We start from the raw sequence: 27,224 nt of genomic DNA, 5'->3' as shown, positions 1-27,224 counted from the left end.
AAAATGATTCTTCTCTTGGGTAGAGGTTCATTGACTAAATGGTTTGTGAAATCAATGCTAACTGACATTGCCAAATAAGTGGCAAACAGTGACATGACAAAAGCACCACTGAGGCGTTATTATTTTATGCCTGAGAGGTTTCATGTCCAGTACTAGGCCAGATAAAGAGCCACAAAAGCAAAGCCATCGTGACTGTGCACATTATCTGAGACTTCAGCACTTCTTACCATGTACAGTACCAGTCAAAGATTTGGACACACCTCCTCATTCAAGGGTTTTTCTTTATTTTTACTATTTTTCTACATGTAGAATAATAGTGAATACATCAAAACTAGGAAATAACACATATGGAATCAAGTCGTAACCAAAAAAGTGTTCTCAAATATATATTTATATTTGAGATTCTTTAATGTAGCCACCCTTTGCTTTGATGACAGCTTTGCACACTCTTGGCATTATCTCAACCAGCTTAATGTGGTAGTCACCTGGAATGCATTTCAATTAACAGGTGTGCCTTGTTCAAAGTTAATATGTGGATTTTCTTTATTTCTTAATGCGTTTGAGCCAAATCAGTTTTATTGTGACAAGGTAGGGGTGGTATACAGAAGATAGCCTTATTTGGTAAAAGACCAAATCAAATCAAACTTTATTTGACACATGCGCCGAATACAACAAGTGTAGACCTTACCGTGAAATGCTTACTTACAAGCCCTTAACCAACAGTGCAGTTCAAGAAGAGTTAAGAAAATATTTACCAAATAAACTAAAGTGAAAAACAATAAAACAGTAACACAATAACATAACAATAACGAGGCTATATACAGGGGGTACCGAGTCAGTGTGCGGGGGTACAGGTTAGAGGTCATTTGTACAGTGCCTTGCAAAAGTATTCATCCCCCTTGGCATTTTTCCTATTTTGGTGCATTACAACTTGTAATTTAAACAGATTTGGATTTGGATTTCATGTAATGGACATACACAAAATAGTCCAAATTGGTGAAGTGAAATTAAAAATATAAAACTTTGCTATAACCCCCTTTGCTATAAAGTCCCTAAATAAGATCTGGTGCAACCAATTACCTTCAGAAGTCACATAATTAGTTAAATAAAGTCCACCTGTGTGCAATCTAAGTGTCACATGATCTCAGTATATACGTACACCTGTTCTGAAAGGCCCCAGAGTCTGTAGCACCACAAATCAAGGGGAACCACAAAGCAAGCAGCACCATGAAGACCAAGGAGCTCTCCAAACAGGTCAAGTACAAAGTTGTGGAGAAGTACAGATCAGGGTTGGGCTATAAAAAAATATCAAAATCTTTGGCACCAGAATATGGCACCACAACAAACTTGCCAAGAGAGAGCCGCCCACCAGAACTCACGGACCAGGCAAGGAGGGCATTAATCAGAGAGGCAACAGAGACCAAATATAACCCTGAAGGAGCTGCAAAGCTCCACAGCGGAGATCGGTGTATCTGTCCATAAGACCACTTTAAGCCGTACACTCCACAGAGCTGGGCTTTACAGAAGAGTGGTCAGAAAAAAGCCATTGCTTAAAGAAAAAAATAAGCAAACACGTTTGGTGTTCGCCAAAAATCACGTGGGAGACTCCCCAAACATATGGAAGGTACTCTGGTCAGATGAGACTAAAATGTAGCCGTTTGGCCATCAAGGAAAACTCTGTCTGGCGCAAACCCAACACCTCTCATCAACCCGAGAACAACTTTCAAAGCACTTCATGGCTACCGAAGTAAGTGCTACGGGGCGGTAATCATTTTAGGCAGGTTACCTTCGCTTCCTTGAGCACAGAGACTTATGGTGGTCTGCTTGAAACATGTAGGTATTACTGACCCAGTCAGGAAGAGGTTGCAAATGTCAGTGAAGACACTTGCCAGTTGGTCCACGCATGCCTTGAGCACATGCCCCGGTAATCCATTTGTCCCCGCGGCTTTGTGAATGTTGACCTGTTTAAAGGTCTTGCTCACAATGGCTACCGAGAGCGTTATCACACAGTCATCCAGAACAGCTGGTGCTCTTGTGCATGCTTCAGTGTTGCTTGCCTCGAATCATGCATAAAAGGCATTTAGCTCGTCTGGTAGGCTCGCGTCACTGGGCAGCTCGCATCTGGGTTTCCCTTTGTATTCCGCAATAGTTTTCAAGCCCTGCCACATCCGACAAGCGTGAGAGCCGGTGTAGTAGGTTTCAATCTTAATCCTGTATTGATGCTTTGCTTGTTGGATGGTTCATCTGAGGGCATAGCAGGATTTCTTATAGGCATCCCGCTCCTTGAAAGCGGCAGTTCTAGCCTTTAGCTTGATGCGGATGTTGCCTGTAATCCATGGCTTCTGGTTGGGAGATGTACGTACGATCACTGTGGGGATGGTGTTGTCGATGCATTTATCGATGAAGCCGATGACTGAGGTGGTATACTCCTCAATGCCATTGGATGAATCCCGGAACATATTCCAGTCTGTGCTAGCATAACAGCCCTCTAACGTAGCATCCGCCCCGTCTGACCACTTCCATATTGAGCAAGTTACTGGTACTTCCTGCTTTAGTTTTTGCTTATAAGTAGGAATCATATCATATCCACTCATATGTCAAATGGAGGGTGGGGGAGAGCTTTGTATGCATCTCTGTGTGTGGAGTAAAGGTGGTATAGAGTTTTTTTCCCCCTCTGGTTGCACATGTGATATACTGGTAAAAATGTGGTAAAACTGATGTAAGTTTGCCTGCATTAAAGTCCCCGGCCACTAGAATCGGCACTTCTGGGTGAGCATTTTCTTGTTTGCTTATGGCCTTATAGAGTTGGTTGAGTGCGCTCTTAGTGCCAGCATCGGTCTGTAGTGGTAAATAGACGGCTACGAATAATATAGATGAGATATCTCTTGGTAGATAGTGTGGTCTACAGCTTATCATAAGGTACTCTACCTCAGCGAGCAATACTGTGAAACATTGGATGTTACGGTTCTTAATGTCCCGTTGGTAGGATAATCGTAAGTCATCCATTTTATTTTCCAATAACTGCATAACTTCTTCCAGCAAGTAGAATTAATGTCAACAGAAGTTTAGTCGCTCGCCTACGGATTCTTAAAAGGCACCCTGATCTGCGTCCTCTTTTTCTCTGTCTTTTCTTCACGCAAATAATGTGGATCTGGGACTGTTCCCGGGAGAGCATTATATCATTCTTGTCGGACTCGTTAAAGGGAAAAAGCTTCTTCCAGTCCGTGGTGAGTAATCCCATTTCTGATTTTCGGCCATAAGAGACGGTAACAGCAACATGATGTACAAAATAAGTTTAAAAAACAAGTTACAAACAACGGGGAAAAAATGAACAAAATAGCACAATTGATTACGGCCATGTAAAATGTCAGCCATCCTCTTCGGCAAAATTTTCCATCAAGTCCATATTATGGCAAGAACAGCTCAAATAAGCAGAGAGAAACAACAGTCCATCATACTTTGAAGGCATGAAGGTCAGTCAATGCGGAAAATTTCAAGAACGTTGAAAGTTTCTTCAAGTGCAGATGCAAAAACCATCAAGCGCTATGATGAAACGGTCTCTCGTGGAGGACCGCCACACTTAACAAGAAAGGCAAACACAGCATTCTGCAGCGATATGCCATCTCATCTGGGGGTTTTTGCGCTTAGTGGGACTATCATTTGTTTCTCAACAGGACAATGACCCAAAACACCTCCAGGCTGTGTAAGGGCTAATTGACCAATATTTACTATTATTTTTTTTATCTTTATTTAACCAAGTAAACTAGTTGAGAACAAGTTCTCATTTACAACTGCGACCTGGCCAAGATAAAGCAAAGCAGTGCAACACAAACAACAACACAGAGCTACACATGGAATAAACAAGCGTACAGTTAATTACACAAAATAAAAAAATAAAGTCTATACACAGTGCGTCAAAATGGCGTGAGGAGGTAAGGCAATAAATAGGCCATAGTAGGGAACTAATTACAATTGAGCAAATTAACACTGGAGTGATAGATGAGCAGATGGTGATGTGCAAGTAGAAATACTGGTGTGCAAAAGAGCAGAAAAGTAAATAAAAACAATATGGGGATGAGGTAGGTAGATTGGGTGGGCTATTTACAGATGGTCTATGTACAGCTGCAGCGATCGGTTAGCTGCTCAGATAGCTGATGTTTAAAATTAGTGAGGGAAATGTAAGTCTCCAGCTTCAGCGATTGTTGCAATTTGTTCCAGTCATTGTCAGCAGAGAACTGGAAGGAAAGGCGGCCAAAGGAGGTGTTGGGTTTGGGGATGACCAGTGAGATATACCTGCTGGAGTTCGTGCTACCGGTGGGTGTTGATATCATGACCAGTGAGCTGAGATAACGCGGAGCTTTAGCAAAGACTTATAGATGACCTGGAGCCAGTGGGTCTGGCGACGAAAATGTAGCGAGGGCCAGCCGACAAGAGCATACAGGTCGCAGTGGTGGGTTTGTATAAGGGGCTTTGGTGACAAAACGGATGGCACTGTGATAGACTGCATCCAGTTTGCTGAGTAGAGTGTTGGAGGCTATTTTGTAAATTACATTGCCGAAGTCGAGGATTGGTAGGATAGTCAGTTTTACAAGGGTATGTTTGGCGGCGTGAGTGAAGGAGGCTTTGTTACGAAATAGGAAGCCAATTCTAGATTTAATTTTGGACTGGAGATGTTTAATATGAGTCTGGAGGAGAGTTTACAGTCTAACCAGACACCTAGGTATTTGTAGTTGTCCACATATTCTAAGTCAGAATCGTCCAGAGTAGTGATGCTAGTTGGGCAGGCAGCGAACGGTTGAAAAGCATGCATTTGGTTTTACTAGCATTTAAGAGCAGTTGGAGGCCACGGAAGGAGTGTTGTATGGCATTGAAGCTCGTTTGGAGGTTAGTTAACACGGTGTCCAAAGAACGTCCAGATGTATACAGAATGGTGTCGTCTGCGTAGAGGTGGATCAGGGAATCACCCACAGCAAGAGCGACATCGTTGATATATACAGAGAAAAGAGTCGGCCCGAGAACTGAACCCTGTGGTACCCCCATAGAGACTGCCAGAGGTCTGAACAACAGGCTCTCCAATTTGACACACTGAACTCTGTCTGAGAAGTAGTTGGTGAACAAGGCAAGGCAAGGCAAGGCAGTCATTTGAGAAACCAAGGCTATTGAGTCTGCCAATAAGAAAGCGGTGATTGACAGAGTCGAAAGCCTTGGCCACGTCGATGAAGACGGCTGCACAGTACTGTCTTTTATCGATGGCGGTTATGATATCGTTTAGGACCTTGAGCGTGGCTGAGGTGCACCCGTGACCAGCTCGGTAACCGGATTGCACAGAGGAGAAGGTACGGTGGGATTCGAAATGGTCAGTGATCTGTTTATTATCTTGGCTTTTGAAGACTTTAGATAGGCAGTGCAGGATGGATATAGGTCTATAACAGTTTGGGTCTAGATTGTCACCCCCTTTGAAGAGGGGGATGACCGCGGCAGCTTTCCAATCTTTAGGGATCTCGGATGATACGAAAAGGAGGTTGAGCAGACTGGTAATAGGGGTTGCAACAATGGCAGTGGATCAAATTTAAAAAGAGAGGGTCCAGATTGTCTAGCAGCTGATTTGTACGGGTCCAGGATTTGCAGAACATCTTATCTGGATTTAGGTGAAGGAGAAGCTGGGGAGGCTTGGGCAAGTAGCTGCGGGGAGTGAGGAGTTGTTGGCCAGGGTTGGGGTAGCCAGGAGGAAAGCATGGCCAGCCGTAGAGTAATGCTTATTGAAATTCTCGATTATCGTGTATTTATCGGTGGTGACAGTGTCACCTAGCCTAAGTGCAGTGGGCAGGAGTGTGGAGGTACTCTTGTTCTCCATGGACTACAGTTTTTACAGTTTTTGGAGTTAGAGCTACAGGATGCAAATTTCTGTTTGAAAAAGCTAGCCTTTGCTTTCCTAACTGACTGTGTGTATTGGTTCCTGACTTCCCAATTAGAGTGATGAGTGCTGCACCAGATGTCCTGGCCTCCACAATCACCCGACCTCAACCCAATTGAAATGGTTTGGGATGAGTTGGACCGCAGAGTAAAGGAAAAGCAGGAAGTGCTCAGCGTATGTGGGAACTCCTTCAAGACTGTTGGAATAGCATTCCAGGTAAAGCTGGTTGAGAGAATGCCAAGAGTGTGCAAAGCTGTCATCAAGGCAAAGGGTGGCTGCTTTGAAGATTCTTAAATATAAAATATATTTTGATTTGTTTAACACTTTTTTGGTTACTACATGATTCCATATGTGTTATTTCCTAGTTTTGATGTCTTCACGATTATTCTACAATGTAGAAAATAGTAAAAATAAAGAAAACCCCTTGAATTATTAAGTGTGTCAAAACATTTGACTGGTACTGTAATTCTGATCTTGGCTTTTCTTGTTTAAATGAAGTGGGAACATCAACAATAATTAGTGCTTTCTCTGGGAAACTCCTTGCAAAAAATAGCTTTCTTTCTTCTGATATGGATGACCATGATAGGAAAGTGTCTGTGTCACTTCATGGAAAATCTTTATAGTCACTTTTCACATCATACAGTCTAGGGTTCACAACAATAAATACTTCACTTTCCAAATCAAATTCATTTATGAAGCTCTTTTCACATCAGCAGATGTCACAAAGTGCTTATACAGAATCCAGCCTAAAACCCCAAAGAGCAAGCAACTCAAAGGTAGAAGCACGGTGGCTAGGAAAAACTCTCACAGTAAAGGGAAACATTGATAGTGTGTACTAATGGGAAAAACTCTAGAAAGTTGAGTTTAGTTCAATCTCCTGCTTATCTGCCAGGGCTGATATTTCTTCTGCACGGAAGTCCCAGGGAGCTGCGAGTTTAGAGTGAACATTGCCTAGTGCCTCGCTTTTTTATGTTAGAATTTGGAAAAACAGGGTGGTTGAAAACAATATGGTGGTTGTGTATGAGGAGTTTCACTCGTCCATCACTCTCACACCGTCAATGCAAATGCAGTTGAAAATCAAATCAAACACTTCATGAGAGCCCCGGCATTCAGAGTTTGAGCGGAATAAGATCCCCTGTTGAGCAGCGAGAGCCAGCTCCTCATTGTTTATTGACGCATTGAATAAATGTTCCTGTTGTGCACTTCTATTTGCTATGCTTTGCAATTGCGTTACAAAACAGCGTTTCGATGGCCTCTATTAAAAAGAGGAGGATCCCATCAGCTTTCTATAGGCAAAGCATACTATATTAATTTCACAAATTTCCATATATAAAGCACATTACTTCGCTTTACAACTGGAGTAGCCTACCTGGCTGAACTGCAGGAAAAGCGTCTTCCATTTACTATTCGAGTGCATACGGATGACATACCAGGCTGTATCACCACCTGGTACGGCAACTGCTCCAACCACAACCGCCCACAAGGCTCTCCAGAGGGTAGTGAGGTCTGCACAACGCATCACCAGGGGCAAACTACCTGCCCTCCAAGACACCTACACCACCCGATGTCACAGGAAGGCCAAAAAGATCATCACGAACAACAACCACCTGAGCCACTGCCTGTTCACCCCGCTAACATCCAGAAGGCGAGGTCAGTACAGGTGCATCAAAGCGGGGACCGAGAGACTGAAAAGCAGCTTCTATCTCAAGGCCATCAGACTGTTAAACTGCCATCACTAACATTGAGGGGCTGCTGCCAACATACTGACTCAACTCTAGCCACTTTAATAATGGAAGAATTGATGTAATAAATGTATCACTAGCCACTTTAAACAATGCCACTTTATATAATGTTTACATACCCTACATTACTCATCTCATATGTACTGTATGTCTTTATTAGTAAAATAATAACTCCATGACAAAGTCGCACGTCACCAGATTAAACTAGCAGCACAACTGGCTGGGTCAGTGGCATACCTGACACATTCACAAATAAAATTGTATGTCCCTCACACAAAGAGAGAGACAAAAATCAACAATTACCCACTGAGGTGAGACACATTTTGCCTAAAATATTTCACTCATATTATTATAAGTCTTAAGTGGGAAAACGATTATAAAGCCTATTCATCCAAAATAAGGTTAGAATCAAAGTAGGAGTGAACTGCTGCTGTCAGTGAGGAAATGTATCTGAACCAGGAAATTGTGGTCTCAAATGGGGACAGGAGATACTCTGAATATTTCACAACAGAATTTCCCTGTAACTCTCTAAAACACCCTCTATTGTTCTCCTCCACAATGTGACATGATGGTACATTTCTGAAAGTTTTAATCGATACACTGTAATGATTAAGCCTATGTGAAATACCATGTATCGATCTCCCCCGTGACCCCTGTCTATTTTTGGCTTGAAGACCACACTTCCTGGTTAGCGTGGTGTACTTGTGAGCATGTGCAGAGCGTGACTAAGACCAGATGAAATAATTAATTCAATGGTCATGTGGACTCTCCCATAGCCATATCCCCCTACACCTTCCATAACAGGAAATGTCTCAAAGCCAACCCTTCTAAGGAAGGGATGGGAAAACTGAATCAGTCTCCTGGCTTTTGTTCTAAATTATTGAGATCAGAGTATGTGAGCGGATCGGAGCAATGAGTGGAGCATGCCCAATTTTACTGGAGCAAGTTTCCCTGGAACTTCGGCCTTCTCGCCCACTCCAATTTCGCTCCAATAGCGCTCACTTCACAAGCTCAGTGTATGCCAGGCACAGCAGAAAGGAACGAGGTGGGTAGCTAGCTAAGTTGGTCATTGTATAAAGTGAGAATCAGATCTCTTAAAAGTTTCGTTAATTTTCGTTCTATACAATAGGCCATCATTGATTTTGGCTCAATATGCCTGGCATATTACCTCTTTCAAGGAGATTTCCGTTTTGATAGGGTTATTTTACCTAAAATCCTTTAGGCTTTTAGATAGTACAGAAAAAAACTTTAAAAAAACACACACTCATCCCTGCCCAGCCTGGCAAGAGTGTCCCAAGGGTGTTTAGCGTTCCCAGTGGCTCTGCAAGCACCTGAGCGCATATTCTCCCGCTGCTGGCATGCTCTCCAGGCACCTGAGCCTGAAAGCAGTGACTCAGGCCAAACTCATGTTTCTAAAAATGAATTAAAAGGGACTGTAGATGGAGCCTAATAAGGTATTATTTTGTTTAATTTGAATGTAATTCTTAGTAAGTCACAGACAATATATGTGAATTTGGAGCAGCAGTTTTTTTCCTTTGAGCGAGGAGCGTTTGGAAAGGATGTGGAGTGCCGGAGCGTTGCACAAGCACCACTCAATGAGCGGGATTTCCGACCGCTCAACTCCGCTCACATTCTCTGATTGAGATGCATCCTAGCGAAGTGTTATTGCTATTTCAGCATGAAAGGACATTTTCCTCAAAGATGATACTCATACCAGTCAGCCTACTGTACCTGGACGAAGAAGGCTCCGGCTAGTGCCTGAGGGAGGTCATGGCTGCTCAGCACTCAGCTGCCCCCTCAGCATGTGCGCTTCCTGCAGCTCCTCAAGCTGTTTCCTGGGCCACCACACAAGGAAACTGGGTTAACACACACACTCGCAGGCGCACCCACAACCCAAGGTATTTTTCAATGACCCATAACTATACAGAAACGTTTTGACCTCTGGAATATGAAGGAGAGTCATTGCGTGCCACCTGACTACATAATTAATACACTATAACACTGTGTCTGTACCTGTCCGATTGATCCCATTACAAAAACCATGGGAGACCGGCAAAACACAATAACAACAAACAGGTTGAGAACTTTACCACATTGGGAATGGGCTGAACATTAGTGGTTTCACTAGACTGCATCGTCTACCTGACGGCCTTTATGTAAATACAATGACAGTCAATAACAGAGAAACGTCAAACTGAAGTGAAACCTCAGGGCACATATCTGAACTCAGTGTAACCATGAAGAGAACTGAATGTTACCATGTTGGTTCTCGAGCCAACAATATATGCACTGGTCTATTCCCTATGCTTTCGAGGCTGTTTTTCATACTGTCATTTCAAAGTGAAGTAAATGAAAACTTTACACGTAAACATGTCTTTCCGGTAGCTCTACGCTGAGGCCAGTGGTATGAGGGATGGAGTTGTTTCAGTGGTGTGTGTCAGTTTGCTTAATAGGTAACCAAGCAAGATAGAATCTAAAAGCTCAAGAACGCCCCCTACTGTCCAAAACATTGTTTGTTTTACTCATGTGCAGTTGAGCAAACCTTAGTATAAAAGTGCAAAACAGCATGGTATGGAAAAGGGTTTCCCAATCCTCTCCTCTGGGACCACCAGATGTTTGACTTATAGCACACATTTGTTGGGAAATACTGGTATAGAAACCTGAAGACAAGACATACTGTGGCTCAAACTGTTAGGATATACTGTAGCAAATAGCTATTTATTTGACTTCATATCACAGCAGGTCGAGGATTTGTTTACAGACATAAAAAATTAGCAGGTTGTTATTTATAAATACTTTTGGAGACCAACCTCAAAGTGTCTGTACAGTATGATGCTGAATGTGAAACTCTTCTAAATGAATCATAACAGAACATTTCTGGACTAGGCTAGAAGTTCTCTCCCTAATGTCACTCTAAGAACCTTTTCCCATCATCCAGAGCCTTGAGCTTAAAATACACTAGGTTAAAGTTAAACCAAAGATTTTTAGAACTAACCCAAGATAGACCAGAGCCTGTCGTTTTCAATGGGAGCAAATTAATCATAGTGGGCAGAACATGCAAGGAGACGGGCAGTGCATTGGTGCATTCTAGCATTTATTTGCATATTTCAGGCAATCCCTTCTCAAAATCAGGGAATGAGTCAAGAATATGGAGCGAGATACCTGCCAAAAGGTTGAATGTACGTATCGTTAGGGTTGTAAGAAAATCCATAAGTAAAATGTTAGGATAATAAGAAAAGCCATGTGTGAAACATGAAACGTAAACCTGAAATTTAATGTGAACCTACTAACACCATGTTACAATTATGGACTAACATTTTAGGCTTAAACAAATATTGTATTGCAATTCTGACATACAATAATACCTGTCAGAGTTTTGGCAGTTTTATCTAAACAACAAAGAAAACGTACACCAAACCGACTGTGAGGAGTGCTATGAGAACAAGCATAACCTCTCTTGGGTAGGGGGCAGTATTTTCACGTCCGGATGAAAAGCGTGCCCAAAGTAAACTGCCTGTTACTCAGGCCCAGAAGCTAGGATATGCATATAATTGGTAGATTTGGATAGAAAACACTCTAAAGTTTCTAAAACTGTATGTCTGTGAGTATAACAGAACTGATATGGCAGACGAAACCCCGAGGACAAACCATCCCCCCCAAAAAAATCAGCCTACCTCTGTTTTCAATTTTATTATAAGGCAGAATCCTCTCAGATTGCAGTTCCTAGGGCTTCCACTAGATGTCAGCAGTCTTTAGAAAGAGTTTCATGCTGGTTTTTGAAAAAATGAGCCAGAAATTGTAGTTTTTCTAGGTGGCTCCCATTTTGGCTGTAGTGTGCATGGAAGAGAGCACGTTCTTTGGTATTTTTCTCCGGTAAAGACAATAACGATTATCCGTCTTAAATTGTATAGTTTATTTATGTATTAGGGTACCTAAGGTTTGATTATAAACGTTGTTTGACTTGTTTGGAAAAGTTTATTAGTAACGTTTGGGTTTCATTTTGTATGCATTTTGATGGAGGGAAACTGGATGGATTATTGACTGAAGTGTGCCAGCTAAACTGAGTTTTTATGGATATAAAGAAGGACATTATCGAACAAAAGGACCATTTGTGATGTATCTGGGACCTTTTGGAGTGCCAACAGAAGAAGATCAAAAGTAAGGCATTTATTATATTGCTATTTCTGACTTTCTTTTCATGCTTTTGTATGCGGGGTGCTGTCCTCAGATAATCGCATGGTGTGCTTTCGCTGTAAAGCCTTTTTGAAATCTGACACAGCGGCTGGATTAACAAGAAGTTAAGCTTTATTTTGATGTATTACACTTGTGATTTTATGAAAGTTAAATATTTATAATTCTGTAGTTTTAATTTCACGCTCTGCAATTTGTACTTGTGTGCAATCTAAGTGTCACATGATCTGTCACATGGTCTCAGTGTATATATACAGTGCCTTGCGAAAGTATTCGGCCCCCTTGAACTTTGCGACCTTTTGCCACATTTCAGGCTTCAAACATAAAGATATAAAACTGTATTTTTTTGTGAAGAATCAACAACAAGTGGGACACAATCATGAAGTGGAACGACATTTATTGGATATTTCAAACTTTTTTAACAAATCAAAAACTGAAAAATTGGGCGTGCAAAATTATTCAGCCCCCTCAAGTTAATACTTTGTAGCGCCACCTTTTGCTGCGATTACAGCTGTAAGTCGCTTGGGGTATGTCTCTATCAGTTTTGCACATCGAGAGACTGACATTTTTTCCCATTCCTCCTTGCAAAACAGCTCGAGCTCAGTGAGGTTGGATGGAGAGCATTTGTGAACAGCAGTTTTCAGTTCTTTCCACAGATTCTCGATTGGATTCAGGTCTGGACTTTGACTTGGCCATTCTAACACCTGGATATGTTTATTTTTGAACCATTCCATTGTAGATTTTGCTTTATGTTTTGGATCATTGTCTTGTTGGAAGACAAATCTCCGTCCCAGTCTCAGGTCTTTTGCAGACTCCATCAGGTTTTCTTCCAGAATGGTCCTGTATTTGGCTCCATCCATCTTCCCATCAATTTTAACCATCTTCCCTGTCCCTGCTGAAGAAAAGCAGGCCCAAACCATGATGCTGCCACCACCATGTTTGACAGTGGGGATGTTGTGTTCAGCTGTGTTGCTTTTACGCCAAACATAACGTTTTGCATTGTTGCCAAAAAGTTCCATTTTGGTTTCATCTGACCAGAGCACCTTCTTCCACATGTTTGGTGTGTCTCCCAGGTGGCTTGTGGCAAACTTTAAACAACACTTTTTATGGATATCTTTAAGAAATGGCTTTCTTCTTGCCACTCTTCCATAAAGGCCAGATTTGTGCAATATACGACTGATTGTTGTCCTATGGACAGAGTCTCCCACCTCAGCTGTAGATCTCTGCAGTTCATCCAGAGTGATCATGGGCCTCTTGGCTGCATCTCTGATCAGTCTTCTCCTTGTATGAGCTGAAAGTTTAGAGGGACGGCCAGGTCTTGGTAGATTTGCAGTGGTCTGATACTCCTTCCATTTCAATATTATCGCTTGCACAGTGCTCCTTGGGATGTTTAAAGCTTGGGAAATCTTTTTGTATCCAAATCCGGCTTTAAACTTCTTCACAACAGTATTTCGGACCTGCCTGGTGTGTTCCTTGTTCTTCATGATGCTCTCTGCGCTTTTAACGGACCTCTGAGACTATCACAGTGCAGGTGCATTTATACGGAGACTTGATTACACACAGGTGGATTGTATTTATCATCATTAGTCATTTAGGTCAACATTGGATCATTCAGAGATCCTCACTGAACTTCTGGAGAGAGTTTGCTGCACTGAAAGTAAAGGGGCTGAATAATTTTGCACGCCCAATTTTTCAGTTTTTGATTTGTTAAAAAAGTTTGAAATATCCAATAAATGTCGTTCCACTTCATGATTGTGTCCCACTTGTTGTTGATTCTTCACAAAAAAATACAGTTTTATATCTTTATGTTTGAAGCCTGAAATATGGCAAAAGGTCGCAAAGTTCAAGGGGGCCGAATACTTTCGCAAGGCACTGTATATACCTGTTCTGAAAGGGTCCCAGAGTCTGCAACACCACAAAGCAAGAGGCACCACCAAGCAAGCGACACCATGAAGACCAAGGAGCTCAGGTCAGAAACAAAGTTGTGGAGAAGTACAGATCAGGGTTGGGTTATAAAAAAATATCAGAAACTTTGAACATCCCACAGAGCCCCATTAAATCCATTATTAAAACATTTTAAGAATATGGCACCACAACCAACCTGCCAAGAGAGGGCCGCCCACCAAAACTCACGGACCAGGCAAGGAGGGCATTAATCAGAGAGGCAACAAAGAGACCAAAGATAACCCTGAAGGAACTGCAAAGCTCCACAGTGGAGACTGGAGTATCTGTCCATAGGACCCCTTTAAGCCGTACACTCCACAGAGCTGTGCTTTACGGAAGAGTGGCCAGAAAAAAGCCATTCCTTAAAGATAAAAATAAGCAAACATGTTGGGTGTTTGCCAAAAGGCATGTGGGAGACTCCCCAAACATATGGAAGAAGGTACTCTGGTCAGATAAGACTAAAATTGAGCTTTTTGGCCATCAAGAAAAATGCTATGACTGGCGCAAACCCATCACCCCGAGAACAAGTTTTTCATCTGCAGGGACTGGGAAACTGGTCAGAATTTAAGGAATGATGGATGGCGCTAAATACAAGGAAATTCTTGAATGAAACCTGTTTCAGTCTTCCAAAAATGTAAGACTGAGACGGAGGTTCACCTTCGAGCAGGACAATGACCCTAAGCATACTGATAAAGCAACACTTGAGTGGTTTAAGGGGAAACATTTAAATGTCTTGGAATGGCCTAGTCAAAGTCCAGGCCTCAATCCAATTGAGAATCTGTGGCATGACTTAAAGATTGCTGTACACCAGCGGAACCCATCCAACTTGAAGGATCTGGAGCAGTTTTGCCTTGAAGAATGGGCAAAAATCCCAGTGGCTAGATGTGCCAAGCTTATAGAGACATAACTCAAGAGACTTGCAGCTGTAATTGCTGCCAAAGGTGTCTCTACAAAGTATTGACTTTGGGGGGAGTGAATAGTTTTCTGTTTTTTGTCTTATTTCTGGTTTGTTTCACAATCAAAAATATTTTAAATCTTCAAATCAGAAAAGGCATGTTGTGTAAATCAAATGATACAAACCCCCAACAAATCTATTTTAATTCCAGGTTGTAAGGCAACAAAATAGGAAAAATACCAAGGGGGGTGAATACTTTTGCAAGCCACTGTAGCTTCTGCGTGATGGGGTTGTCCAATCAAATGCCTATAACAAGCCTACATACAGAGGGGAATTCACTAATACAACAGTCAAAAGGCCTACCGTCTGTTCTCCCAAATACTGGAAAAAATGTGTTTCGTTAGGTTACATGATCACCACAGTAGCCCCACGCAGCTATAAAAATAAATGATGCAATTATGCCCATTAAATAACACACACAGCATGGCATATTTAGATAGCATAATAGGCCTAGCCTACATCATATTTACTTTCTATTTTGCAGCTCAGGTGGTTATTCTAGACAAGGCTCTTTATCATTCTCACACAAGTAATTTGCTGAAGGCCCAAGCCTAGGCTACGTCATCTACAGGTGTAATGTCGTTATTGAATGCAGTTCTAAAACAAGCTCTAGACTTTTATTTTGGATATGAAACTAACATCTGGGCTAGAGTTGCTTGATTGACTAGCTACGTTCGCTTTTTATAAAGTAGGTTTGAGATTTCATTTTGGTACTGTGATTCTAAGTACGGGATGCAATCAAATTGTTCACAGATGAATGAAAAGAAGGCACATAGAGCCATTGTCAATTTAGAAGATATAGGAGTATTTTATTGCATTTGAGAATGTTTTGAGATTTCAAGAACAAGGTTTGGCAGTGAGTGTAGACTTCTGAAGGTGAGAGCTCGAGTCATGGTATACTTGCTAGCAAGTGAGGTGATGAGGTTAAATGTTAGCTACGTGTTGAGACAGGGTTATATAGCAAACACCTGAACACATACAGCCATGATTTTAAATACGTTTTTAGAGACAATACCTTGTCTGTAAAAAGTAATCTGATTATTTAGTAATGAGTTGATGGGGGTTTATCTTCTTTTTTTAAAAACACACGCTATTGCATAAATGCATGTTCTAATTTGTAAATCAGTTAATGCTGTGACTTGCAGTCTAGGATGCAAATGGCCTCATCTATGGGCAGACCCATGACTGGAGCTGTACAGGTGTGAGCATCCGTATTCAGTTCCTCTGGTTTTCCTACTGCCCACTGGGCACACACTGGTTGAATCAACTTCATTTACACATCCTTTCTATGACGTTGAACTAACGTGGAATATATGTTGAATTGACGTCTGTCCTCAGTGGGTGGATTCTAATATCTCGTGAACAGACGCATGTAACACTGGTATCGTAGCGTCAGTCAACAGACTGTGGGATAAGACGACTAACGAGGAACTTTATTTCGGTGCAGCTAGGCATACAGCATGACTGCAGTCAGAACAGCAGGCTACTCTTCAGCCATGACCAGAGGGGAGTTTACCAGGGAGGGAGAGGGCTGTGTGTTGGCCACATTCACTAGTTTATTGGAGACCACAAGAATAGAATGTGATATCAAAACCTGTTTCTTATATTTTCAGGTTCTGCATTTGACCCACTGGGTCAGTCCAAAGGACCAGCTTCTCCAGGCCAGATAAGAAGGTGAAAATCCTGAAGAAGAAGGTGAATGACCTGATAGAGGAGAGCTGCCTGGCGCACAGCTGTGGAGTCCTACAGTTGGTCAGTGTACTGTACCCCTGCCTCTTACCTGTACAGAATGACTTAGAGACATCACAGACTCAGGAATGTGTAATGCTTTACCTCTAACATCGTTATTTCTACCATTGTTATTACAGTCCTTAGATCAGCGGTTCCCAAACGAGGGGTCGCGACCCCATTTGAGAATTTCCAAAATCCTTGTAAAAAAATAAAAATATTATAATATCATCTTGTCTCTCAAAATCATTTAAATGTGGTTAACCTTAATACAAATTAAAATCTAAAAGTAAAAACCAGAGAGCACACTTAGATCGGGGAAATGGTCGCACTTGACGGTTGGACTTGATTCATTCCCACAGTGAATGGCTAAGCCCAGTACGATATAAAACCACACGCTATTGCAGAGACTGATATGGTGAAAACAATGTGTGGAGAGGCAGAGGCACAGAAACTCAATACCTTTGTCAGAAAACACTGATGCTATAGCTAGCAATCAGGAGGAAACTCTTGACTGATGGACTCAAACTCCTCACCTTATGCCCTCTAAATGAACGTAAGCTGTGAGGGCCGAGACCCATTGACTTATGTTCACTACATGTCGGGGGATGCTATTCACGAGGACATATTGTTCTGTCTCAAGATTCTCGAGCATGAAACAGTACAAGGGGTGCGTGGCTATATTGACGAAAAACAGATTCCATGGGATCGAATGGTGGGCTTTTGCACAGATGGTGCTCCATCTATCACCGGACGGCGGGCAGGCCTCTGCACTCTAGTTATGAATGTGTCTCCCTCTGCCATGTGAACGCATTGTATGATACACCGACTGAGCTATAATAGATACACCGAGAGCAACGGGCGGCAGAAGAGCTGAGCGCAGATCTCGGACATATGCAGTACAGGTAAGTGCGGTTGTAAACTAAATCGGACACGCCTGTTCGCAAAACTATCAGATCATGACAATGTTCTATTTCATACCGAGGCTTGGTGGTTATCGGGGGGGGGGGGGGGGGGGGGGAGTGTTGGAAAGATTTTTCGAATTGAGAGAGAAACTGTTGTCATTCGCCATGGATACAACTTTAAAAAAAAATTTAAACAGACTTACACTTTCTGTGCAATGAAAATAAAATGTGTCTCTGCCTATCTAACAGATATATTTGGAAAACTGAACGCAAGCATGCAGCAGAAATAAAAAACTATTCTACAGATGAGTGACCGAATCACTTACTGCATGTTATGCTTCTCAAGTCATCCACGTTAGATTTGTTTTCAGGATGACACCCATGCCAACCTGGTGTTTGAAGCCATCAAGAATGACAAGCTTCACCAGATGGAGAGAGAACGGTAACAGTCTTATTTATACATTATACAAAACATCACTGTTCATCTGTATGAAATGTTTCAGTCATTGTATTTGGCCATTGGAATCTGTTCTCTTGACTGCAGGAAAGCCCTGGCTGAGAAATTCATCATGACATCAGCCAAGCTCATCTCCCCAACATTCGCTGCTGGATTTGACTATTGTTTTTCCAAACCTCAACACTAGAGGGCAATACAGGGTAAATGTGGCCTGTCGTCCCCTTGGTACAGTAATGGCAATACTCTGTGTGGTTGTTTCTGTAGGTGTGTCAACATGGTGAAGAGTTTCCAGTAAAACGACCTAGAGATCACCAAAGCCATCACCTACCTGAGACCGAGGGACTTCAACCAGGTTGGTGTGTGTCACCGACTGTGAACAGTCTTCCCTTGTACCACATGAAGGAAATAGCATTTTTCCCCTTTTCACTCCATCCTGGCTGTATGTGTATACGCTGTATTTTCTGTCTATGTATCAGTTTCTCCCTTCGGCTGTTTCACCACAGCTTTTCTCCTCTTCACTCCCTCCATGTGTTTTTTTTTCCTTTTCTCCATGGCTCTTAAGCTCGAGGTATGTGTTACAAACAAATGAGTATATGTGTAATGCCCTTGTCAGATGTTGTGAGGTGTGTGTTTGTTTGTATGCTATATGAGTGTGTAAATGTTATAGTGATGCTAAGTGATTGGGTTCCTTCCACAGGCTGAGGAGACTCTGAAGACGTTTGAGAAGAAAGACAGCAGAGTGAAGAGTGCTCCAGCCACGAAGCTCTCCTTCCTCTACTTCCTGGTAAGACCCTCTCATTCTGATTATCAATATTATATAGTCATATTAGGGAAATACTCCTATGTTCAATCATCATTGGCGTACTTCCTTGAACTGTATGGCATATGTAGATCTCTTGGTGAGATTAGCTCTGACTCATCACAAGAAGGACTATGACCAGGCTGACCACTATACTGACCTGGCCATGACGGCCGACCGCTACAACCCAGCGGCGCTCATCAACAAGGACGATACAGTGTTTGTGAAGAAGGACTATGAGAAGGCTACAGAGTTCTAAAAGGAGGCTCTCCGGAACGACTTGTCCTGCACTGAGGCCCTACTGTATATAACCTGGGTAAATATAACAGTCAGGACTCCGCAAGATCATTGGGAGCTCAGGGATCTGTTTAATATGCTATTATTAATCTTGCGCAGTAGTCTTCCTTTTCCCACAGAATGTGCTTTTTCCTCAGGTCTGACCTATAAGCGTCTGGGGCATCTGGAGGAGTCTCTAGACTGTTTCCTGAAGCTCAAAGCCATCCTGAGGAACAGCGCTCATGTCATGTGTCAGCTTGCCGATCTGTATCCTCACAGAATACTGGGTCTTTGAGCATTGCCTAAAAACAATGTTATTTAAGGAGTGCTTGTCTACAACTTAGAGCGTTATTATAATATACAGTGCCTTGCGAAAGTATTCGGCCCCCTTGAACTTTGCGACCTTTTGCCACATTTCAGGCTTCAAACAAAGATATAAAACTGTATTTTTTTGTGAAGAATCAACAACAATTGGGACACAATCATGAAGTGGAACGACATTTATTGGATATTTCAAACTTTTTTAACAAATCAAAAACTGAAAAATTGGGCGTGCAAAATTATTCAGCCCCCTTAAGTTAATAATACTTTGTAGCGCCACCTTTTGCTGCGATTACAGCTGTAAGTCGCTTGGGGTATGTCTCTATCAGTTTTGCACATCGAGAGACTGAATTTTTTTCCCATTCCTCCTTGCAAAACAGCTCGAGCTCAGTGTGGTTGGATGGAGAGCATTTGTGAACAGCAGTTTTCAGTTCTTTCCACAGATTCTTGATTGGATTCAGGTCTGGACTTTGACTTGGCCATTCTAACACCTGGATAGGTTTATTTTTGAACCATTCCATTGTAGATTTTGCTTTATGTTTTGGATCATCTTCTTGTTGGAAGACAAATCTCCGTCCCAGTCTCAGGTCTTTTGCAGACTCCATCAGGTTTTCTTCCAGAATGGTCCTGTATTTGGCTCCATCCATCTTCCCATCAATTTTAACCATCTTCCCTGTCCCTGCTGAAGAAAAGCAGGCCCAAACCATGATGCTGCCACCACCATGTTTGACAGTGGGGATGGTGTGTTCAGCTGTGTTGCTTTTACGCCAAACATTACATTTTGCATTGTTGCCAAAAGTTCAATTTTGGTTTCATCTGACCAGAGCACCTTCTTCCACATGTTTGGTGTGTCTCCCAGGTGGCTTGTGGCAAACTTTAAACAACACTTTTTATGGACGTCTTTAAGAAATGGCTTTCTTCTTGCCAGTCTTCCATAAAGGCCAGATTTGTGCAATATACGACTGATTGTTGTCCTATTGACAGCGTCTCCCACCTCAGCTGTAGGTCTCTGCAGTTCATCCAGAGTGATCATGGGCCTCTTGGCTACATCTCTGATCAGTCTTCTCCTTGTATGAGCTGAAAGTTTAGAGGGATGGCCAGGTCTTGGTAGATTTGCAGTGGTCTGATACTCCTTCCATTTCAATATTATCGCTTGCACAGTGCTCCTTGGGATGTTTAAAGCTTGGGAAATCTTTTTGTATCCAAATCCGGCTTTAAACTTCTTCACAACAGTATCTCGGACCTGCCTGGTGTGTTCCTTGTTCTTCATGATGCTCTCTGCGCTTTTAACGGACCTCTGAGACTATCACAGTGCAGGTGCATTTATACGGAGACTTGATTACACACAGGTGGATTGTATTTATCATCATTAGTCATTTAGGTCAACATTGGATCATTCAGAGATCCTCACTGAACTTCTGGAGAGAGTTTGCTGCACTGAAAGTAAAGGGGCTGAATAATTTTGCACGCCCAATTTTTAAGTTTTTGATTTGTTAAAAAAGTTTGAAATATCCAATAAATGTCGTTCCACTTCATGATTGTGTCCCACTTGTTGTTGATTCTTCACAAAAAAATACAGTTTTATATCTTTATGTTTGAAGCCTGAAATGTGGCAAAAGGTCGCAAAGTTCAAGGGGGCTGAATACTTTCGCAAGGCACTGTATAGAAGGCTACATGTTTTGCGTATATGTGATCCTTGACTGCAGCTCAGCTTTGAGATGTTGGAGGACCCCCATCAGACCATAGAGTGGCTGCTGCAGCTGATCCGTGTGACACCCACAGACCCCCAGGTGATGGCCGAACTGGGAGAGCTCTACGACAGCGAGGGAGACAAGTTTAAGGCCTTCCAGTACTACTACGAGGTCAGTCTCTCTCAACGCAGTACTGGGACTTTCTATCATCAGATAATCATGATATACTTCTAAGTTTCAAAGCGTATCACAGTGTATCTGTATTATTTTGATTCACAAGTCTAAATTGTAGGAACTCCTGTAGTTGATTACAAAAATCAGTCGCATGAAGACTGGGTGAAATCTGAAATGTCTCCATGGTCTTTGTTCTTGTTCTATCCTTGAGGTATTCCCCCTCCAACATTGATGTTATTGAGTGGCTGGGGGCCTACTACATTGACACTCAGTTCTGTGAGAAGGCCGTCCAGTACTTTGAGAGAGCCACACTAATCCAGTGAGTCTGTAGTCCTCATCTCACCATAATATTGCTCTGTATGTGTCTTGAGTTTTTACATCATAATTTAACAAGTGATATGCTTTGTTTGTTGTGCTTCTATTCCGGCATATCTGCCCAATAGCCTGGTGACAAAAGTAATGTTGTATCATGCCCCTGCAGTAGTGATAACTTGTCATGTGGTTTCAGGCGAACTCAAGTGAAGTGGCAGTTTATGGTGACCAGCTGCTACAAGAGAAATGGTGAGTTTATCATCCACGTCAAAGTGAGTTATTATGTAAATAAAAACATTTTGTCAGAATGAATATCACCCTTACCAATAGAGAAATAATCCCATGTGCAATAACCTGAACACTGCTGCTCCTTGTTCCTTCATCCTCAGGAAACTTCCAGAAAGCCCCGGAGACTTACAAAGATATCCACCGGAAATTCCTGGAAACCGTTGAATGTAATCCACCCAATCCCTTCTTGTCCAATCAGCATTACTTCTCTAATGTAAAGGTTTATAAACAATGATGTATTGATGCTGATCTATGGGTGTGTGTTTTTCCCCATGTCCCCCTACAGGCCTGGGTTTTCTGGTGAGGCTGTGCACAGACATGGGTCTGAAAGAGGTCCAGGACTACGCCACCAAACTGAAGAGGGTGGAGAAGATGGAGATCAGAGATCAGGTACTCTACTTACTCACTACACTCTTGTCTAAGGCTACTGACAGTGACACAACACCATTTGAGGCCACTGGAGACTTTGGCTTCACTGCGTCTTTCCTACGTAAAACAGACAGAGAATACCGACATCTCACTGAATCAGAACCATCTGCTCCTAAATCGGCACTGAGATTTTCTTGGATCAGAACGGTCCTTCTAAGGAGCGAATCTCTCATTCCTGCTCTGTTGTTAACTGGCCCAGGCTTTGCTGACATGATCAACTCTAATGTCTGTGGCTGTTTTTGCTCTCTGCAAGTCTCTTTGTTTTCACTATAGAAACCAACAAACAGTTGGATAAATCAGAGTGTCTGTGTTGTTGTTTTGGTTGATGGTGGATTTGAACAGAGACATCTCTCACTCTCTCCATTCTAGCGGGTTAAGTCGCCAAGGGAGGGCAGTGCTAGAGGGGCCCGGAGAGAGGGCAGCGCCAGCAGTGGTGATTGACCCGGCTACAACAGGACCCTGAACACCTCCATATGTCGACACACATTTCCAACTCTGTTTAGTTATATTTGGATTGTAATCACTCACAAAAATTCATTTAACAAATTATCTATTTTCTCTTCACTGCTGTCTTGAAATTGGGCACCCCGAAACCTGTCCGCACCCCGCCTAAGAAGGCATTGGTCCGAATAGACGTTAGATAGTAATAGAAAAAGAGCTGTTTCAGACTTTCAGTATGACATGATGTTTATCTGTCTAATCCCACTGTTGCTAATCCTAACCCAATACATTTCCATTACATCTCTGACCTCTGACCCGGAGTTTCTCTTCTGATAGTAACCCTTTCCTACCTATTCAATGAACCTTTTCTAAATCGCTCTTTGCCCCACTGTTGTACCTGGGTGTGTTTCGACAAGGGGTACTTCTGACCCGGTCCGCACCCCACCTATGAAGGCCATCGGTACAAAACTTCTCTGTGTAGATACAGTATGTGCCCCTTTCCAATACTTTTAATCCAGCTGTTACTTTTCTGTACTAACTAGAACAAGTTAAAACAACATTGTTATTCTGGCGTGACCATGGGAAAACAATTATTACTACGAACCCGTCATTGTCATTGGCACATAAAGGGTCGAAGGCTTTTGATTTGACTACATACTACTTGCCCAAAGAATCTCTGAAATTTGTCCATGACCAGACTAGTTATTGTGGTTTCCTACACTAGATATGCTCTGCCATTTTATGTTATAATAGTAATGGCTTAGTTCTACAGTAGGCAGTATACGTGCTGATGTTTTCAGTGTTGAAGCAATAATTATCATGCCATGTTCTTCAAAAAACACAGCTAATCCTCCATCAGCACTCGGTAGTGAAGTGGAATTGTACAACTGTTTACACAAGCTTAGTCTTTCAGTCATTTACTCCTCTTTTTTATTCTCTCATGGCCCTTCAGAGATGGATAACAAAGCAGATGAGCAGGACACTGGTACACTTTGTGTGTGTGTGGCAGATTGGTCTGGCATTTGGTGTTTTATTAGGATCCTCATTAGATTTACACGAACAGTGTGCTAACCCTTCACACAAAGACACACCACACGATTTACTCTCCAACTGTCATTTTAAATTCCCTTTGCGCTCGCTTCATGCTGCTCTAGCTTGATCCTTTAAACTATCCTTGTTCTTCCCTGTCACTCTTCTGTCTTCCTTTTCTCTTTCCACGTCTGTCTTCTGGATCTGTTCTCTCTTTCATCCCAGGCCTAAACACAGTCCTCTGCTGTGTTGGGATTAGTTACTTTAAAATAGTTAGTAGTCATTACATTTAACACACACTACAATATTAGTGTGTGTGGAAAGTAAGGCGTTATTTATTTGTGTTACTTTTATGAAAAATATCTGTTTGTTTGACAGCTGGAGGGAGCATGGCAAGCTGCGCGCTCTACCAAACAGGCTACTTACTAACTCAGGTTTGATCAACAATGTCTCATCTGTGGCACTGCTTTCCTATGATAGTCTACAAGTTCTGCGCTATCTCATGGGCTACTTAATTAGCCATATATACTCTAAGCCAAACATCTGTACAGATTTCCTATCTTTTCATTCAAAATCTCTCTCGAGCTGCCAGTACTGGTTATAGACCACACGTACACGGACTCAGAGATGTATAGAGGGCACACTTGCCACTAGATGGGGGAAGCCCTCTGTGGGCTTTGCTATCACAGTAGCGATCAATGGTAAAGATCAGAGATGCACCCTCCTATACATTTCTATGGACAGCAGCTGTCATGACATTTCTCCAAACACCCTAATTTCTCCGCTCCCTCGAGCTAAATGAGGAAACAAGTGGAGATCGGATCATGGAAACACGCCCGGTAGAGATATGATTCTGAAAGTTACGCACGCGTTGTTTGACAAAGTAATTGTAATAATGCTACCCAATTTGAAAAAGGCACGCATTACTTTACTCCATTTCTAATGAAAGTAATGACTACATAATTTTTTGTTGTTGTTTGTCAAATACACTAAGCCAGGTGACAGTGTTAAGGTATAAAGTAACTGTTTAGGTAAAAGTGAAGGAATGAAAGTTTTCCAGTATGTTAGAAAAAGAAACACCAACATTTTAATTCTCAAATTCAATGACTGAACTACAGTCTAGCTCCACATTCCCAATTCACAGCGTCCCAGAAGTCTTCTAGCAGGCTGCTGTTAGCTATGTATGCCAGGAATGACTCCCTCCTGTAACTCGCCACCTCAAGAGAATGTTTGCACTGATCACATTGCAAAGAGAGCTGAAAATGCTCTCCGATATGAGAGAACCTCCCTTCTTGCATACACCCCTAAGAGTTTCCCCTCTTTTGACCCTCTTGACTACTAACTCTGAATACACAGTGCTTGTACACGCACATTTTGGAGTGGTCGTTATTAAAAACTGGGGTTGTTATTACGGTTATTTTACTTCAGCAAAGTCATCTACTTATAACTACTCTGTAACTGAGGATCTAGTATGATTTAAAAGCACTTCTCAGACACTTCCAAATCAATGGTTCCCTTTAATCTAAATGTGTAAGCTGATCCTCTTCTTGCGCAGGGAGGTCTGATCGCACCAACAGTTGACAGCTGACCCTTTGACAGGGAAATACATAGCTAGACACTCAAGGTATGTGCAGTACATTTTTTTTCTCCGTTTTGAGGCCGAAAAAGGGGCCGCTTTTCCACTGAATCTCACTGCATTTTTTTTTGTGAGTGAGGCCTTTGAAAGGCTGTGATTTGAGGATTGTGAGGGCCAACGGAATATTGGGCCTCCTCCTCTTCCTGTTTTTGTGGTTGGAGTTGTTTCCATGACTACCTGGTTGCCAGATGTGAGTGTCTCTTGCCTGTCCCCCACTTTTCTGGACCGCCATACGGACCCATCATCTGAGCCTAGAGCTGCCACACATTCCCTCTCCCTCCTTTCTCTCAAACACACACAGAGGACAGAGAAGCATGTGGTATTAAACAGCCTCTCATTGTTTATCCCTCTCTAACAGAGTGTAACAATCATTGCTAAATGTGATCCATGCAGTTACAGGGTATTGAAGGGGCCAGTTCCAACAGTAGGCAAGCAGGTTCATCCTGTGCCTGTGTTTTCTCAGACAGTGGGCACCGCAGCCATGGCACCAGAGCCAAGGCTGAGAGCCCAGATGAAGGCACTGGCTGGCACCAATGAACCCTACGAGGCCAGCAGCCAGTGAGACAAAAATGAGACACACACACTGCCCCCCACTTTCAACAGTGAAGACTTGCAGTGTAGGTTTTTTGTCTTCCATTGTACAGATCTACCGCAGTCTTTCAATGGTGTTCCAACTATTTCCTCTTTGCCATCATTTTCACGTCAGGCCCCTGATCCATCTTAACACCTTGTGGACAGAAGCATGACAGAGGCCCAGACTAAACAGACAGACTTATATAGAGAGAAGCAGTATGCCATCCATCTGTCTATAGGCAGTGGACCATAGACCACACACTCTACCTCTCTGTCAGCACTAACACAGCTGTCACCTTCATGAAGTAACTTACCCTCTCTTTCCAAACATTTATTTTCAGGGGATTGGTCTTGTGTTCCCCTTACAATATTTTTAGTCTGTGCTGCTACGATAGTTTATACATTTCACTTACAGTCGAGTTCTAACGTGGGTGTCACTGTGGACACCCCACAGTATCTGCAGGGAGTGTGGTACACAGTTGCCACATATGGCGAGTGATCATGTGTGCAATATGATGATCAATAGTAACCGAATGTGTTTGTGTCTGTGTAGATGCCTCCTATGTGGATCCACCAAAGACTGCATCCAAGAAGCACATAGAGGATGACGACTTTGCTGATGAAGAGTTGGGAGACGACCTACTACCAGAGTAGCCAGTTCCAAGTTCCCCTGATTCCCTCCTTGACAGTAAGGGCGTTTTCACATATGAAATTTGGTACACTGGTTCAGTTTCCTGGAGCATTAGTGAGAATTCTACAGAACATGTTTTGCTTCACTAGACCTGAAAATAACAGTTTCAGGGTGCGATTAGCAAGCCGCACATTCTACATGATGTTAGTGAGCTAGCTAGGTAGCTTGTTTACAATGGGCAAAAAAGTTCCATGCTGACTCATTACAATACCTGGTACTCTGGTCCTGGATCTTGGACCCGCTACTATAGCATGGATCCGGATCATATATGTGAACAACAAGTTCAAAGAATCTATACATCGCATTCCACCAGAGTGGTGCAAACTGAGATGATTATTTTCCCATATGCTAGCCTTGATACATTTTATCACCTGGAAACTTTCTGGGAGAATCCATTGTTATTAACTCTATGGTAACCTCAGGACAGTAATACAGTTTTAACCCAGTTTAGAGGCTCTTCATTTAAATGTATACTTTATAAAATATGTTTATATTGCAAATAACTATTTTTCTAATCCGAAAGTCTTCCCTGGCTTTTTGTGTTCTGACTGAGGCAAAGAAGTGCATATATGCATCTGATTTGTCTATTTTCAGATCATTTAAAAAAAATGTCACCATACATTTGTGCTCTTGTTAATTTTGGATGCATGGATTTGGGTGTTAAAAAGATGAATTATAAACCAGGTTGTTCGAGCCCTGAATGCTGATTTTCTGAAAGCTGTGGTATA

General features: G+C 42.3%; 1 protein-coding gene and 1 long non-coding RNA gene across 3 annotated transcripts in view; one reads left to right on the top strand and one right to left on the bottom strand.

The window, feature by feature from the left end:
- The window catches only part of LOC149972843 (uncharacterized), a 36,790-nt gene that overhangs the window by 8,293 nt on the left and 1,273 nt on the right, over positions 1-27,224 (bottom strand). The gene's annotated exons all lie outside the window — the stretch shown is intronic.
- On the top strand, positions 18,534-27,113 carry LOC110502081 (intraflagellar transport protein 88 homolog). The gene is made up of 6 exons (XM_090215879.1): positions 18,534-19,178; positions 20,944-21,416; positions 21,606-21,658; positions 21,799-21,864; positions 21,984-22,087; positions 26,359-27,113. Exons 2-6 carry the CDS (start codon positions 21,280-21,282, stop codon positions 26,404-26,406), a joined length of 408 nt encoding a protein of 135 aa, XP_090072005.1. The 5' UTR covers positions 18,534-19,178; positions 20,944-21,279; the 3' UTR covers positions 26,407-27,113.

Source organism: Oncorhynchus mykiss, chromosome 22 (assembly GCF_057628025.1).
Source record: "Oncorhynchus mykiss isolate SJ-2025 chromosome 22, ASM5762802v1, whole genome shotgun sequence".
Taxonomy (NCBI): domain Eukaryota; kingdom Metazoa; phylum Chordata; class Actinopteri; order Salmoniformes; family Salmonidae; genus Oncorhynchus; species Oncorhynchus mykiss.
Note: the sequence above shows the minus strand (reverse complement) of the source record. Positions and strands in the feature narration are given on the sequence as shown.

Excerpts from the sequence above, each read along its gene's own strand:
- LOC110502081 (XM_090215879.1), top strand. The coding sequence starts at position 21,280 with ATGGTCTTTGTTCTTGTTCTATCCTTGAGGTATTCCCCCTCCAACATT. Across the intron at positions 21,659-21,798 it reads CAGCTGCTACAAGAGAAATG|GAAACTTCCAGAAAGCCCCG; the intron begins GTGAGTTTATCA and ends CTTCATCCTCAG. Across the intron at positions 21,865-21,983 it reads ATTCCTGGAAACCGTTGAAT|GCCTGGGTTTTCTGGTGAGG; the intron begins GTAATCCACCCA and ends GTCCCCCTACAG.